The following is a 15,941-nucleotide window of genomic DNA, read 5'->3' on the forward strand; positions in this document are numbered from 1 at the left end:
GGCTACAAGTGGGATGACGTCATCCGACGGCGTCCAATACGGGACAAAAGTGCCCTCCTTGCTGGGGTGCTTCTCGAAAATCGTTCAGAGCATGCGCGACCCTCCGCGCGCATTGTGTTCTCTCACAGGGTCGGTGTTTATTTTATTCTTTAAAGTTTTTCTCTTTTTATATTCTTTTAATTTTTGAGCTAAAGGAAAAGAAAATGTGGAAAGATGTTAAGGCGCCATTTAAACCTTGTAAAAAGCGTAACGGAAAATGGGTAGAGAGGATGTACCGCGTATGTGTCTCCTGTGAGGCCACGCACGGGGCTCGGCCCCGCAGGGTTTCCAAAGGTAATAAAACACAGAGGACGTCAATGCAAAGTTGGGTCTGTGAGAGTGTGGCAGTTTCAGATTCACTGCTTCCTAAACGGTGGCCTTTTAGTGCATTGTATAAAAGCAAATTGTATTTATTGAAAGACTTGTGTACCGGGCACTTCCATGTAATATCCTGTTCAGCCCCGTTTAAATACAACTTACATAATATACACAAAACAAAATCCTGAACCAGTAGTATAGAAACATTTCATCCAGTATGGTTAAGGTAGCATTTTTGTTTTTTCGGGGTGTTGAACATGATGAGACAGGTGGAGCCTGGAGGTGCAGACTGATGGTAGAGAGGTGCGGGGCAGCCTGTGACAACCCTCTTCCCGGCTCTAGACTCGGGTAGAGTCACCATCAAGAGCAGGGGTGAGGATGTGGTCAACGGCCAAAGTTGTCACCGGGGAGCGAGTTTTAAGCGGGAGATTTTTACTACATGGCCCCCACTGCATATTCCCAACTATGCTTTTCATTTTGATGCACCATAAGAGTGGAGTTTATATGGCATACTCCCTCGCTGGCTTTATTCAGCCTAAAATTCCACCCTTTTGAGGTAGTTTTTAAATCTTAACCCTAATTTATAATAGAGTTTGAATTGTAGCTGAGTTTTGAATTCAGGTTCTGTTGGCAGAGCTCTTCCTCCCAGGGTTTACAATCTAAGGGGCCACTGCAAAAAGCTGAGTGTTAAAACCGTACTGAAATTCTGTGCAGTTTCTTAATACACCAGCTAATTTTCTTAAATTCCCTCTGCAGTAAACTACTCATATGCTATAGTATAAGAAGCAGTTTTAAGCACAGGATGTATTTTTTCCTGTCAATAGCAGGGCTGAATTAGCCATGCTATCATGGAAACTGTCAATCAGGGCCCAGGAGGCGGAGCTTCCTAAGAAGGAAACAGCTTTGCTCTGTACCTCTGCGCGAGTTCCCATGCAGGAAACAGCAATCTCCTGCGCGGAGCGTCACACTCCTCAGCAACACTTTGTCAAAAATTAGAATGTCCAAAAAGACACCAAGGCCGTCTGGCTTTAAGCCATGTCCATGCGGCAAGATCATGTCCATAACAGATGGACATGATCAATGTTATAGTTGCCTTGGACCGGATCATCCACAAAAGACCTGTGAGTACTGTGGAAAAATGTCTCCGAGGGCCCAGCACCAATGGGCGCAGAAGATTGAAGATCTAAAGGCCAGGGCTCGGGCCTCATATGCGCCACTGTCTGAGGCACATTCCTTTCCAGGACCAGAAAAAACAAAGGGCCCACAGGTTAGGAGAGCCGCGTCCATGGACCCACCCCCCTCCAGGATTGGAGGGCAGGATAGGCCTGAAGAGACCAACATGGGCAGAAAAGCCCATAGGTCTTCTCACAAACCCCATCGGGACCGATCGGGGTCGAGGACTATAGGGACGTGTAAGGTTCCAACGACGCAAGTGGAGGCACAGAGCCGCGTGCCAGATGCGCCGGGCCCCGACACATTCGGCGCAGGAACCGGTGCAATTGGCGCCGAAAGTGAAACCATTAGCGTCGAAGACAGTAACTCCATCAACGCCATGCGTCAAAACTCACACCGGATTCAAAGCCCGAAGTGCGTCGACATCCAGAAGCGGTCAATGCACAGTGTCCGAAGCCTGAAGCGCGCCAATAGCTCGAGGCGTTCGATGCATGATGCGCATTCGAGACGAAGCTCAACGCCAGCATCTACTACGGCGCCCAAATCGACACACGATGCACATTCAAACAGGGACTCGACGCATAGGCCAAATCAAGCCATCACAACATAGCATGACTTGACCCAAACAGTGGGAATTCCAGTCAAGGGTAGAACAAAGGTGGGAGAAAGATCAAAGCCAACTCAGACAGGGAATCGACGCATTTGCATACCACCTTCGGGAAAAATGGCACAAAGGGAGAATGAAAGGCAGAGACCTCTCTCTCAGGCACACACAGTAGACATCTGTCTAAAGACAGCCACAAAAGCCACTCAAGGGAGACAATGCAAACCCATTCCATCACTTCCAGTCCTCAATCGATACAACAGTCGCCGTTATCAAGACAACAATCGACAAGGGAGGTTTCGTCAGAGGATGATGGCATGGAACTACCATCCAGATCCTCCTCCTCTACCACGTCTAGCTCAAAGGTTTATTCTGACCTCTCTTCCAGGTGTTCACATAGTGAAAGAAGCCACACCTTGCAAGAATCTCTTAACAAAAGAGAGGAAATTAACTGAAGATCTCATTCCACAACCACAAAAGGTGGGAACAGGAGGAGAGGACATCTTATTAGCAGCTATATCTCCAGGTCGCAAGGCAAAACAATCGAAGCCTCATATGCCACTTCAAGTGCAGCAGGCTCTCTCAACCTTATCGCTAGCACTTTCAGAATTGTTTGATTCACTGCAGTCTGCTTTCACGCTCTCTCCATCTCCTGTGTCTAGTCCACCCAGATCGCCGTTGGCATCGAGGGAGCCAACACCAGACCCCATAGCAAAAACCCCTCTGCCAAATCAGACTCCCCTCAGACGTCTCCAGACACATCCTACGGATATCTGCCAGATGAGCCTCTGGAACCCTACTCGCCTCCGGAGGATTTGTCATACCCCACATTTTTGGAAAAGATGGGGTCTATCCTCCAATTAAATGTACAAAAGGTACCAGACCCGAGATCAGAGACCTTAGGACTACTTAAGATCTTTGATTTACCGGCAGAGCCGACATCACTACCATCATACTCAGTTCTGGACGCGGTTTTGGAAAAGATGTGGGAGACACCGCTTACCACGGCACCAGTATCACGCAAAGCAGATTTAAAATTCCACATGCAGCAGTCCCCGTACTACACACAACCACAACTCCCTCATAATTCTATAGTGGTCGAGTCAGCCATGCAAAAGGCTAAAAAGTCAAAATTACATGAGTCTGCTCCCCCAGGCAGGGAGAATTGCTGCCTGGATGAATTTGCACGAAAGATATTTCAATCCTCCATGCTTTCAGCAAGAATTGGTCAGCATCAATTCTATATACTCCAATATTTGTACGAATGTGTTCAAGCAGTTAAGGGCTTGCTGTTCACCTCGGACATATCCATGCAATCTAAACAACAACCCCTTATCGACATCGAAGAGGGCATCCATCATTTGCTTCGGATGGTTTACGAGGCATTTGAAACCTCCCCGAGATTGTCAGCGACAGCGATTGCAGCTCACCGAACAGCATGGCTATGTGCCAGCGCTATTAGGGAGGACATACATAACAAACTAGTTAACCTTCCATGTAAAGGGGGAAACCTCTTCGGAGATAAGTTCCAAGAGATGGTAGCAAATCTCAAAGAGCAGGCAGTGGTGGTCCAGTCTCTAGCGGCCCCATCATCCCTTCCACCGCAGAGGAGATACTTTCCATCAGCACGTAGACAGTCTTTCACTAGACGGCCATACAGGTCATACTCATCCTACAGACCTGCACCCTACCAACAGCTACCTAGACAACACTGAGAGGAGAGGATCACCTTGCTGATGGCTGAAAGGAATCAGTAAGTTTTTGCTTGGGACATTGTCTTTTTTTAAATTATTTGGACAAAGTTAACTATTTGGGAATATTATTTAGTGTGTTTGTGCTTTTAATAGTCAGAAAGGCAGTGAATAAACAAGTTAGACTGTTAGACTGTTTGTATTTTTAAATAGTCAATAAGGTAGCTAGTAAGCAGTAGGTAGTGTGTTTATTTTTAAAAGTCTGCAGAACTGAGTGTTTGTATTTAATACAAACTGAGTATTTGTATTAAAAAAAAAAACAACCCCCCTCCAAAAAAAACAAAAAAAAAAGTAGCCAGAAGCTAGAAATAAGCTAGGAGCAGTGTATACCTAAGTAAAAAGGTTGAATAGTTCAGCTCAGTTACTCACCTTGGAAAGATGTTGAGGTAGTGTGATTGGGTTTGAATAGGTACCAACATTTGTTAATCAAGAGAGCAGTGAGTCACTCTGGCTGACTAACTGAAGTTACTCTTCAACACCTGATGCACGCATCCCTCCACTTGACAGCATGGAGGCTGAGCGGATCCTCCTGACGGAACAAGGCATTTCGTTAAAGCACAGGCAGTCCTATTTAACTCAAGAAAGCCTTCCCACTACATGGGCTTATGGGTTCATGTGGAAAAGGTATTCCTCTTGTGCACATCTAAAGGCATAGAACCATTGAACTGTTCGCCAGAGGCCCTTCTTGGACTACCTTCACAGTTTATATCAAACTGGAATTGGAGACAGCATCAGTTAGAGTTCATCTCAGTGCTACTGCCGCCTATCATAGACCACACCAGGGACAGTCAATTTCATTTCACCATTGATCTCCCCAGTTTCTAAGAGGCTTACTACACCTCCGGCTGCCAATTACTAAGCCTCCAATACCATGGAATCTAAACCTAATCCTAGAACAAACTAATGCTTTTTCCATTTGAACCGCCTTGACTCGGCTCATATAAAATACCTCACATGGAAGTGGTATTCTTTGTAGCAGTGACTTCGGCATGTTGAGTCAGTGAACTTCAGGCCTTAGTTCACTATAGCCTATATCTTCAGTTCTATCATCATAAAGTAGTAATGAGAACTCACCTGTCGTTTATTCTGAAAGTGGTCTCTCAATTTCACTTGAATCAGTCAATTGGAACTGCCAACGTTTTTTCCCTAAACCTCACAACAATGATAGAGAGCGTTCTTTACATACATTGGACTGCAAGCGTGCTCTCGCTTACTATAAGCAGAGAACGCATTCCCCAACACGGGTATCACAACTGTTTGTCTCCTTCCATCCTGAGAAGATGGGATCTCCAGTGACAAAAAGGACCATCTCCAGTTGGATAAACACAGTGCATTCAATTCTGTTACGATAAACATGATTTTATCTCTTCCTTCAACGCCAACAGCTCATCAGGTACAAGCAGTAGCGACATCATTGGCTCACTTGAAACACATACAACCGAGTGACATTTGTAAAGCAGCCACCTGGTCTTCTCTCCACACATTTATATCGCACTACTGCATGGATCAACAATCATCTAATGATGCAAAGCTGGGCAGGGCGGTTCTGCGTTCCATTTCAGAGTGATTCCTTATTCGACTATCCACGTTGTATTAGATCACGCAAATCACGTTTACAGATACCTACAGGCGTGATCAGGAGCTTTGGACTCCCATGACAGCATGGCTAATTCAGCCCTGCTATCGACGGGAAAAAGCAAGTTTGCTTACCGTAAATGGTGTTTCCATAGATAGCAGGATGAATTAGCCGTGCTGACGCACCTGCCTCCCTGGATAGTCGACACATACTACTGCCGTACCTCTACTGCTTAATAATCAAAGACTGAGGAGATTGCTGTTCCCTGCGCGGGAACTCACGTGCAGCCGCACAGAGCAAAGCTCTGTTTCCTTCTTAGGAAGCTCCGCCTCCCGGGCCCTGATTGACAGTTCCCATGACAGCATGGCTAATTCATCCTGCTATCTAGGGAAACACCGTTTACGGTAAGCAAACTTGCTTTTTTCTGTGCATAAATCATATTTTATGCATGCAAAACATACATTATGTGTACATGTTTTCTATGGAGGAGTAGCCTAATGGTTAGAGGAGCAGGCTATGACCCAGAGAACCCACGGTAAAATACCTTTGCCATTCTTGTGATTTGGGCAAGTCACTCTACCCTCGTGGCTCAGGTAGAGAAACTTAGATTGTGTTGCAACCGTCGCTGCCTGACGTCTCCCACTTCGCCCACCTTACCGCTTTGGTGACTCCCTCTTTGCCTATGAGAAGTTTGGCTGCCGCGGTGTCCTCATACCGTCCTCCTCCGGCGTCCCCGGACCGGCTAGATGCTGCACACCATGTTTCCATGGAGCCTAAGGGCGCAAGCGCAGCACGGCCCCGACCGAAGTACCAGCAGTGGCGCGAACCTCAGGGGCGTCCCCTTGAGATGACGTCATCCGCTCCGGATATTTAAGGTCTCTGAAATCGCTAACGAATCGAGTTAGCAAAGGTTTACCAGACATGGGATACTCTACCTAAGCTACACTGCCTCCACGGACTTACCAGGGGTACCCGCTCCTCGGGGGCCTCGTTTCTCTTTGCTTTTCAGATCGCAGTCTGGAACCGGTACTTGCTCCTCGAGGGCCCTTGTTCCTGGACTTGCTACTGAATACCAATTCTGCCAGGAAGTCTTCGCTATCTTCAACATCAGTGAGCTACTCTCTTTCTCTCTCTCAGAGCGTTCCCTGGAACCAGGTACTCGCTCTTCGAGGGCCTACTTCATTCCAGCTCCTGGGCTGCTTCCAAGAACTGTTGTGATTGCTGTTCCAGTATCTGAGGGACTACAGCCCAGCCGGGCAATTCAGCTCACTACTGCCACCTCTGGTGGTTCAATCTACTGTTTAATAAAAGAACTAGTCAGTATCTGTCTCCTTACTCTGAGCCTGACCGGTGGTCCCTCGGGATCTCCCCCAGGGGCGTGGTCATCTGCTACCGGCCCAAAGATCCACCCACCACTACCTCAAACACTAACAGGTTGCTAACTTCATGGATCCGGCACAACTCAATGCCTTGCAGGCCATACCGGGCCTGGCCCAGCGCATTGTGGAGCAGCAAGACGCTTTCGAGAAACTTACTTCAGCGTTTCATCAGCTACACACACAGAAGGTTCAAGGCACAGCTTCCAACCATGAAGGTCAGTTACAGGAGGTAACTTTAAAAACTGCTGTACCACTGGCGGCTCCAATCCGGTTTTCCAGTGAAATTCAGAAGGCCCGGAGCTTCTTAGACCAGTGCTGCATGCACTTTGCCTTACAGCCATCTTTATTTCCTACGGCTCTTTCCAAGACTACCTACATCCTTTCATACCTGGATGGTAGGGCCTTGTCTTGGGCATCTACCTTGTGGGAGCACAAGGACCCCATTTTGCAGGACATAGAAGGATTTATGGACTTGTTTAAATCCGTCTTCAATGACCCTGCTCGAACTGCTGTAGCCGGTTCTGCTTTGGTGGAATTGAAGCAAGGCAGCAGATCACTGGCTGAATTTGCCATCGAGTTCAAAACTCTTGTGGCAGAACTTCGCTGGGACCCCAAATGTCTCAAGACACTCTTTTGCAGAGGCCTGGATACCAGTTTAAAGGACGAGTTGGCTGCTTGCGAAACACCTGATTCGCTGTACGAATTAGTAGCTTTGGCCACTCGGATTGATCACCGGCTCCGGGACAAAGTGATGGAACTCCGGCCTAAGGTGTTACCTGGGTTGAAACAGGCTAGTTCTACATGTCTAGTGGAAGACTTAAGGAGTCCCCTCATCAAGCTGAAAGATCCACTATTGTGTCATCATTTGAAGTGGACTATGGATGTTCCCCAGCACCGCCACTTCCACTGAAGATCAGGGATGTCCCAGCAGCTCATTCCACTGCTGCTGATATTCATAACGCTTTCCACGTTTCACTTCTGAAACCACTTATACTTAGCGGATTTTCTTCCAAACCTCAAGTTCCACCTGTCATCAATGCAGAAGACGACTTAGAATTCAAAGTTGAAGTCGTCCTGGATGTTTGTAAAAGAGGCAATATCTTTGAATACCTTCTGAAGTGGGAAGGTTTCGGCCCCGAAGAAAACTCTTGGGAGCCTCAGACCAGTATTCTGGACAAAGAGATGCTTCGTCATTTCCACCTCGCGCATCCTTCAAAACCCAAGCCTGGTACCCGCAGAGGAAATCGCCCTTTGAAGGGGGGTACTGTTGCGACCGTCACTGCCCGACGTCTCCACTACGCCCACCTTACCGCTTTGGCGACTCCCTCTTTGCCTGTGAGAAGTTTGGCTGCCGCAGCGTCCTCATGCCGTCCCCGGACCGGCTAGACGCTGCACTTCGCTATGTTTCCACGGAGCCTAAGGGTGCGCGCGGCCCCGACTGAAGTACCAGCAGTGGTGCGAACCTCAGGAGCGTCCCCCTGAGATGACGTCATCCGCTCCGGCTATTTAAGGTCTCTGAAATTGCTAATGAATGGAGTTAGCAAAGGTTTACCGGACATGGAATACTCTACCTAAGCTACTCTGCCTCCATGGACTTACCAGGGGTACCCACTCCTCGGGGGCCTCATTTCTCTTTGCTTTTCAGATCACAGTCTGGAACCGGTACTCGCTCCTCGAGGGCCCTCGTTCCCGGACTTGCTACTGAATACCGCTTCTGCCAGGAAGTCTTCGCTACCTTCAATATCAGTGAGTTACACTCTCTCTCTCTGAGCGTTTTCCCTGGAACCAGGTACTCACTCCTCGAGGGCCTACTTCATTCCAGCTCCTGGGCTGCTTCCAAGAACTATTGTGATCGCTGTTCCATTATCTGAGGGACTACAGCCCAGCCGGGCAATTCAGCTCACTACTGCCACCTCTGGTGGTTCAGTATACTGTCTAATAAAAGAACGCCTGTGTCTGTCTCCATACTCTGAGTCTGACCAGTGGTCCCTCTCGGGATTTCCCCCGGGGGCGAGGTCATCTGCCACCGGCCCAAGGATCCACCCACAACTACCTCAAACACTAACAGATTGTGAACCCTCTGGGGCCAGGGAAATACGTAGTACCTGAATTAATCAACTTTGAAGTGTCAAAAAGCAGAATATAAATATAAATAAATACCGACTCCACAGAGAAAGTGACGGCACGAGAGGAAATGGCTGCTTGAAGGCTGAGCTTTCTACCATGATCAGCTAAATCTCTCCAACATCCTGGTAATCAGACTACTTACCACTCCTGAAATGGGCAATTCAACTCCAGTTTGTCCTGAGATGTCAATGCGCAAAAAAAAAGATAGATTTGAAGCACTTTTCGTTCATATCTGGTGAGGCAAAAAAAATTGGCGAGCCAACTGAATAAAATGGAAAGCGAAAATGGCGATGGTGAGGCAGGTTGCGATGATGATGCAGTCCCTGCAGCATCGATGGAGAAGCAGGCAGTAGAGCTACTGTCTCGAGCAGACTTCTAAAATTGGTTTAAAGAACTCAGAGATGATATGAGTTATTTGAAAAAAGAAATTTGCTCACCAGTGGGTGATCTACAGAGGGAATGTGCAGAGCTGGGAGATCATGTAAATGCCATAGAAACCAGATTGGATGAGCAAGAGGGTCCAGCAAGAGATGAAACAGTTGAAGGAGGAGAATCTTCTACTAAAGGACTGGGTTGAAGATTTAGAAAATAGGTCCTGCAGAGGGAACCTACGCTTTCGAGGTATACTGGAGAAGCAGATTATGTGGACTTTGCACAAGTGGTAATCCGCATTTGACAACACTGCTGGGACATGAAACAGAAGGAAACAACATGCTTAAAACTGAACTAGATAGGGCTCATAGAGCTCTGGCTAGACCGAGGGGCAATGTGCCCAGGAATAGAGTGGTATGCTTCCACGAATTCTCTGTGAAAGAGAAAGTTATGAATACTGCCAGGAAACTAAAGGACTTTCACTGGAAAGGACACAGTAGAAATGTTTCAAAATTTGTCACCGATGACTATCAGGAAAAGAAGGACTCTCAGAGAGCTGCTTCTAGTGCTTAGGAAAGAAAATCTGTGCCTCAAGTGGCTTTTTCCCTTTGGCCTACAATTTATGATACGGGGGTAACCCCTCAATTTAAAGCAGTAGAGGAGGCCGAGTCTGGCGAACAAAATGGATGGCAATGTTGGTTCCTGCTCACCACTTCTGCATAGAGGGAGCAGTGCAATATGGAGGGAAAAGGCTGCAGAGACATTCCGGAGGGTCTTCACCTGCGAGAGAAGCTGCCACCTGCTTAAAAGTGAAGTGGAACTTCAGTGGCTTTATAGTACCAGTTAAATTATGCCCTGGTTAGAGTTATTTCTAAGAGGTTGTTCTTTAGCTAGATATGGAGTGCTATTTTGATTTAAGAAGGGTCGATTATATTAGGGTTTTCTTTTATGAAGGGGGTGGGTGTGCTGTGTACAGCGGTTATGAGATCCAGTAACGCCATTCTTCAGGGTATCGATCGGCGGGAAACTAAAGTTGGGAGCAGTGTTTGGTGAAAGGTTGCCAGTAAGGAATTGAAATATGGGTTACTTGAAAGGAAGAGAGGGTGGACTATTCTATCTGTTTTGTTAGGCCAGAAGTACTGGAAAATATCAAAATGTTTTGCAAGATGGGATAATTAAAGATTTTAAAAGGGAGGCCGACTAAGGATGTCTTTCTGTTCCATATCTCCCACATGAATAATCATACGACTGATAGTTTGAAGAAAGACACTTGCTTTATTGCCTGGAAGCATAAAACAAGAGAAGCTGTACGGTGTGGGTGGCTATCCCTTAGGAGGACAGAACCTGAAGGAAGGGTGTCATTTCGCCTTTTGATAGGAATGTGGTTTTCTTATTTAACGATTGGGAGCATCACTTTCACTTTTAGTAAAAGTAAAAAATGCAAGTCTGAAAGCAAGGTGCTTCTGTGAGAGTGTAATATGTATGTGAGATAGGGAGGGTGCTTCTGTACGTGTGTGGTGTATATGTGAGTCAGGGAGGGTGCTTCTGTGCATCAATGTGTGTGCGCAAGAGAGATGGAGCATGTTTTTGGCTGGCTTGTGGCTGTGAGAGGGGGCATGTGTATGATTGAGCCTGTTTGTAAGTGAGATAGAGCCTGTGTGTAAGTAAGAGAGAGCGAGAGCATGTGTGATTGAGAGAGACTGGCCAGAGAGGTGTCGTGTGTATGTGTGAGAACGGCTAATCAGGGAGATGACCGGTGTGTGTGTGAGAGAGAGAGAGACTGGTTGGGGAGAGATTGGTGTGTGAGAGACAGAAACTGGTCCTGAGGGTGTGACTGGTATGTGTGTGAGAGAGAAGAGACTGGTTGTGGTCCCTAAGGAAGAGGTCTGTGAGGACAGCTTCAGCAGCTACTGCTGCTTCTGATATGGCCTGCAAAGGAAAGGAGTAGGAGAACTGCTGGAGAGGGTAAGTAAAGGTGGCTTTTTAAGTTCATTTTTCTTGATTGGCTACCATTTTAATTATTGGGTAGTATGTGATGTGTCTGCTGTTTGAAATATTTTATTGGTGTTTGGTAAAGCTTTCAAAATTTGCATGCATCTTTAATTACTGGATATTCTATTCATCAGCTGTTTTGAAATTATTTTATTAGTATGATTTTATCATTATGATTAATGATTTATATCTCTTTATTTTATTGATTTGTTTCAGAGGAATGGTGAAATTTTTGTTTTTCCATTGTTACACTGTATATAGAGTCTGGCGTGATGTGTTTTACAGTTCAGTTTTTGTCTGCACATTTCTATTTATACTTTATGTGGCTTTATTCTGTATTTGGTGAGGGTTTGTGTTCTGCACGCAGACTGAGATGAAGCATTCTGTTAGCAAGTGGTTTCTCTGTAGGGATCTGTAGTAGCTTGGCCTGTTCTGTTTTCCTGATAGGAGGTGTATTGATATTTTAGATTCTGGTGTAATATTTATGGTATTCTGTTTCATAGGTGGGGTTGTTATTCTTTGAGTGTTGGCAGATAGTACTGTGTTGATGCAGGAGGACCATGCTGAAATATATCACAATAGATATGATGCCGTATGAATTCCAAGATGCAAAAGTTTTCTGGTTGGCATCACAACAGTGCATGAAATTATCACAACAACTTGTATATTATTTTACCTCAGAATGTCATTTTTCATGTAAAATATGTTATAAATGCATAATTTAAAATTGTGTATGGGGAGGGGGCGCCAGACTGTAAGGTTTGCCTAGGGTGCCCAATACCCTTGCACCGGCCCTGACTGTGAAAGCTGAAGTCTCTCACAGAATGCAAAGGTCAGCAGCCTCAGTCTGCACTGTGCCCAGGGGAAGGGGAAGAGGCTGCCCTGTTTCACAAATCCATGAGGAGAGCATTAGTGTCATTACTGGTGCAGCCAGACCCAGGCCAATGGGAGCCATCATCACTGAGGGATTGCCAATGCTGAGGGGAAGTGCACCACTTTGGTAATGTTTCTTGAACATCTGTTTAATACTAGTTAGGTAAAAATCAAGTATATAAACCATTTAAAACTAGTTTCATTTCATGAAATTTATTGGCAAAAAAATCTTAGGGAATATGACAGCTAAACATGGTCAAATGTTCTATCTTACATCATGTATTTATTTTTAGTATTTCCTTTATGAATAAATTATCCATCATAATTTATTGAATCTCTCCTCCTGCCTAGCCTTGTTTACAGCCAATATCCAAGAGGAACCAGCACTTTTTATCCAAGGCTTAAAAGCTTAATGATTTACTGTACCTCTAATCAGAGCAAATAAACATTCTTGCAGTGGTAATCCAATTATTCTCCTCATTGCTCTTTAAGAAGCCCCTTCTCTCTCATGTGTGATGTTGCATGTCCATCCATTCAGGAATTACAACTGTTCCCTGGCCTTCAGGTGTGTTTTTGAGGCTGTATTGTAATGCAGGAGAGGCTGTTGTGACAAGTAACCATACAAACTTTCTTCTCATCCATTGATTCTCATTGTGTACGTAGATTGGGGAGGTACTGAAGATTCATTCAGAAGAATAACCCAAGCCTCATCCTTCTTGTATTCCAAATCTGACTCTAACCTAGGTCTCACTTCCTCAGATATAAATGCAGTGCAGATAGTAAGCTCTTATGATCTGCAGACTCTGACTTAGGTAAATAAATAAAAAATAATTAATATTTCATTCTTTTCAGTTCATTTGGAACTCTTTGGAGGTCACATACATTGGGGTTTCAGTCTTTTAGTGTGAACTTGTGGCTCTCATCTCCTTTCCTATGTTTACAGTGAAAAAACATCTTTCAAATCTATTTTTCATCCATATTTGGTCTGTAGAGATGGTTTAGGTGCAGTTTAAAATCCTGAAGATCTCTAGGAGCTTCCAAATACTCAGAATTACCAGAAAGGACACCTAAATAGGAAGAAACATACTGGATTACTGAAAAAGTTTACAGATCTACTGTAAGTAGAGCTGTTCGTTCTGACAAATTAAACATACAAGTAGGCCAAGTAATAGTGTTAGTCAATTCCAGTGCATGCACCCCTGGCAATGGAGCCCAGACTGGAAGGTGACTGAATGCTTGAGTCAGGGACAGTAATTGAGAAGATTTTAGTAGCAGGCTTATGTTACTTAGCCTTTCATTGACTGTAACAGAAACACATACAGGAAAAGAAAGGAAATGGAGCAGTCCAAGCAACTGTGGTAACACTAATAATGCTAGGAAAAATGCTAGGAAAAATAATGCTAGGAAAAATCCTTGAGAAAGGAGGAAGGTACTGCTGAAACTAGCCTTAGCCACTGTAGTGTAGGCAGGGGCAATTGGGCAGATTAGCTGGGCCAAATGCTCATCTGCAAATATTATATGTTACTGTGTTAAATTAGTATGCAATTCACTGCCATAGAATACTGGAAACAATAATAAAAAAAAATGAGTGAAACATTTATGGATGATTGCTTGTGACTTGTCATGAACATAGTCCTGGTTTTAGTGAGTTTACAACCTGGAAGGATATTACAGTTAGTAGACAATGCTAACATGCCCTATTTCATAGAAACTTTGCTACTCCTGGAGACAGGATACTGGGTTACACTGACCTTTGCTCTGACCCAGTTATGTTCATATTGTCTGATCAAGACATCAGTACGATACTGAAGGTACTGGACAATTCATTAGACTAAAAGGAGGCATTTTGGGGATACATTTTTGTGTGTCATATAGAAATTGCAGTAATTTGGAGCTATAGGAGTAGGGCTTATTTCTGGGATTAGGAAAACTTTAGTGCTACACCTGAAATAGCGCATGTTATGTGTTAAAGGATATACTCACCACCCAATATAACACTGACACAGGTTCTCATGGGACGTTGCTTGCTTAATTAACAGCTCCACTTGTGTAGGAACATCCAAAGTTTCGTCATGGGAGAAATCTCGACCTTTCAAAGTTAAAAACCAAAAAAACCTACTAGGACACAGCATTTTTAACCAGTCTAGACGTTACTGGTAAGGCATAAAAACTGTAGTGAAGTGCTGTTTGTACTTTCTAGCTACTCCCGCTACTACAACACTTAAACATGATCTCAAGGGCCACATGAAATATTTTTCTGTTGTAATTTTATTTTTTACATTTTCAACACAGGGCCAGTCTGGTTACTCAAGGACAGTACTATGCACTGCCAGATTTCTGGTTCAGGTCTTCTCCTCCTTGCGTCGACTGAGACTGTGGGGGGAGGCTGCGGGAGCAGTGTTCACAAGCGAGAGGGGAAGGAGCCCAGCTATCATACCACAGTGATACTTAATAGCCAGATTTAGGGCTCATGATTGTAGGGTCCTGAATGAGCCCTGGTGCATGTCCCCTGGCTGAAAACTATCACTGCAGTAACTGAACTAAAATTTTTTGGGAGGGGATGTAAAATAAGGGGAAAATTCCTAAGGTAGCTGTGAATGAAGATTCATGACACCAGATCTCAGTCCTGGTTCTGATTGAGCTGGATGTCCTAAGGTGCAGGAGAAAACTGCTGGGCAAAAATGAAAACATTTTCAATATTATGCCATTCCATTTTTCAGTCATCACATCTGCTATCTTCAATGGGGTCTACCTATCCAGTGGAATCAGTTAACTTAATCACTAGCATCTCAAGTGCAAATCACAGCAACTACAACTGGAGTTATGGTGGTGGCTACACCCATGAGTTTTCAAGGACGGAGCCCCTCTTCACTTACTTCCCTATCAAATAGTTCTGGCAACAGATGCCTCCACCAAATGGTGGAGAGCGCACACTAGAACCCTTCAAACATTAGGCATCTTGTCAAGAGAGCCGCTATTAAATCAATCTTCTAGAGTTGAGAGCAATAAGATACTCTCTTATCAACCTTTTCACATCTTCAAGTGAAGAGCATCCTGATTCAAACAGACAACCAGGTTGCAATGTTTTATGTCAACATGCAAGGAGGAACTGGATCATGGCCTCTGCCAGGAAGCCGTAAAGATCTGAAATTGGGCAGAAAGACATCGAGCTGTTCTACAGGCCATCTATCTGCCGGGCATCTCCAACACACTCGCAGAAGATTCAGCAAAGTGGTTCAACTACACAAGTGATCTCTACACCAGTGAGTGGCCGATGACTTCTTCAGGTTATAGGGTCTACTGTCAGTGGACTCTTCGCATCACAATAGAACACAGACCTAAATCAATTTTACTCAATTCTGTCAAGCGATCAGACTAGCTCAAGATGCTTTGCTCCACAACTGGGGTCAAAACCTCATATATGCTTTTCTACTGCTACTGCTTATCTCCAGGACAGTGCAGAAGGTTCTTCAGGATTGCGCTCCGATCCTTATATCCTTGGTGTGGCTTGGACAGATCTGGTATGTATATCTCATATAACTTTCCAGAAGTCCTTCCATACACCTGGGAACAGACCCTGTGTTAACTCAGGAAGACAGAACATTGTACCATCCCAACCTTTAGTCCTCAACCTCACAGCTTGGATGTTGAACCCTCAGTGTTCGATGACCTCCACTTTCGTGGACATACTAGTGTCATCTAGATTTCTCCAACTAGAAGAAACTATGCCTTCAACT

At 45.0% G+C, this 15,941-nt stretch overlaps 1 protein-coding gene across 8 annotated transcripts in view; it reads right to left on the reverse strand.

Moving 5' to 3' along the window:
• Positions 1 to 12,388: 12,388 nt before the first annotated feature.
• Positions 12,389 to 15,941, reverse strand: part of MTOR (mechanistic target of rapamycin kinase) — a 284,248-nt gene continuing 280,695 nt past the window's right edge. For 6 of the 8 annotated variants that reach the window (XM_029578927.1, XM_029578922.1, XM_029578924.1 and 3 more), the window contains 2 exons: positions 14,188 to 14,293; positions 12,389 to 13,271 (listed from right to left, as the gene is read on the reverse strand). In XM_029578927.1, the coding sequence (XP_029434787.1) occupies positions 13,256 to 13,271; positions 14,188 to 14,293 (122 nt within the window). In that variant the 3' untranslated portion in view covers positions 12,389 to 13,255. The remainder of the gene's footprint in view (positions 13,272 to 14,187; positions 14,294 to 15,941) is intronic. The other 2 variants (XM_029578925.1, XM_029578926.1) reach the window with 1 other exon arrangement.

This window comes from Rhinatrema bivittatum, chromosome 15 (assembly GCF_901001135.1).
Source record: "Rhinatrema bivittatum chromosome 15, aRhiBiv1.1, whole genome shotgun sequence".
Taxonomy (NCBI): Eukaryota; Metazoa; Chordata; class Amphibia; order Gymnophiona; family Rhinatrematidae; genus Rhinatrema; species Rhinatrema bivittatum.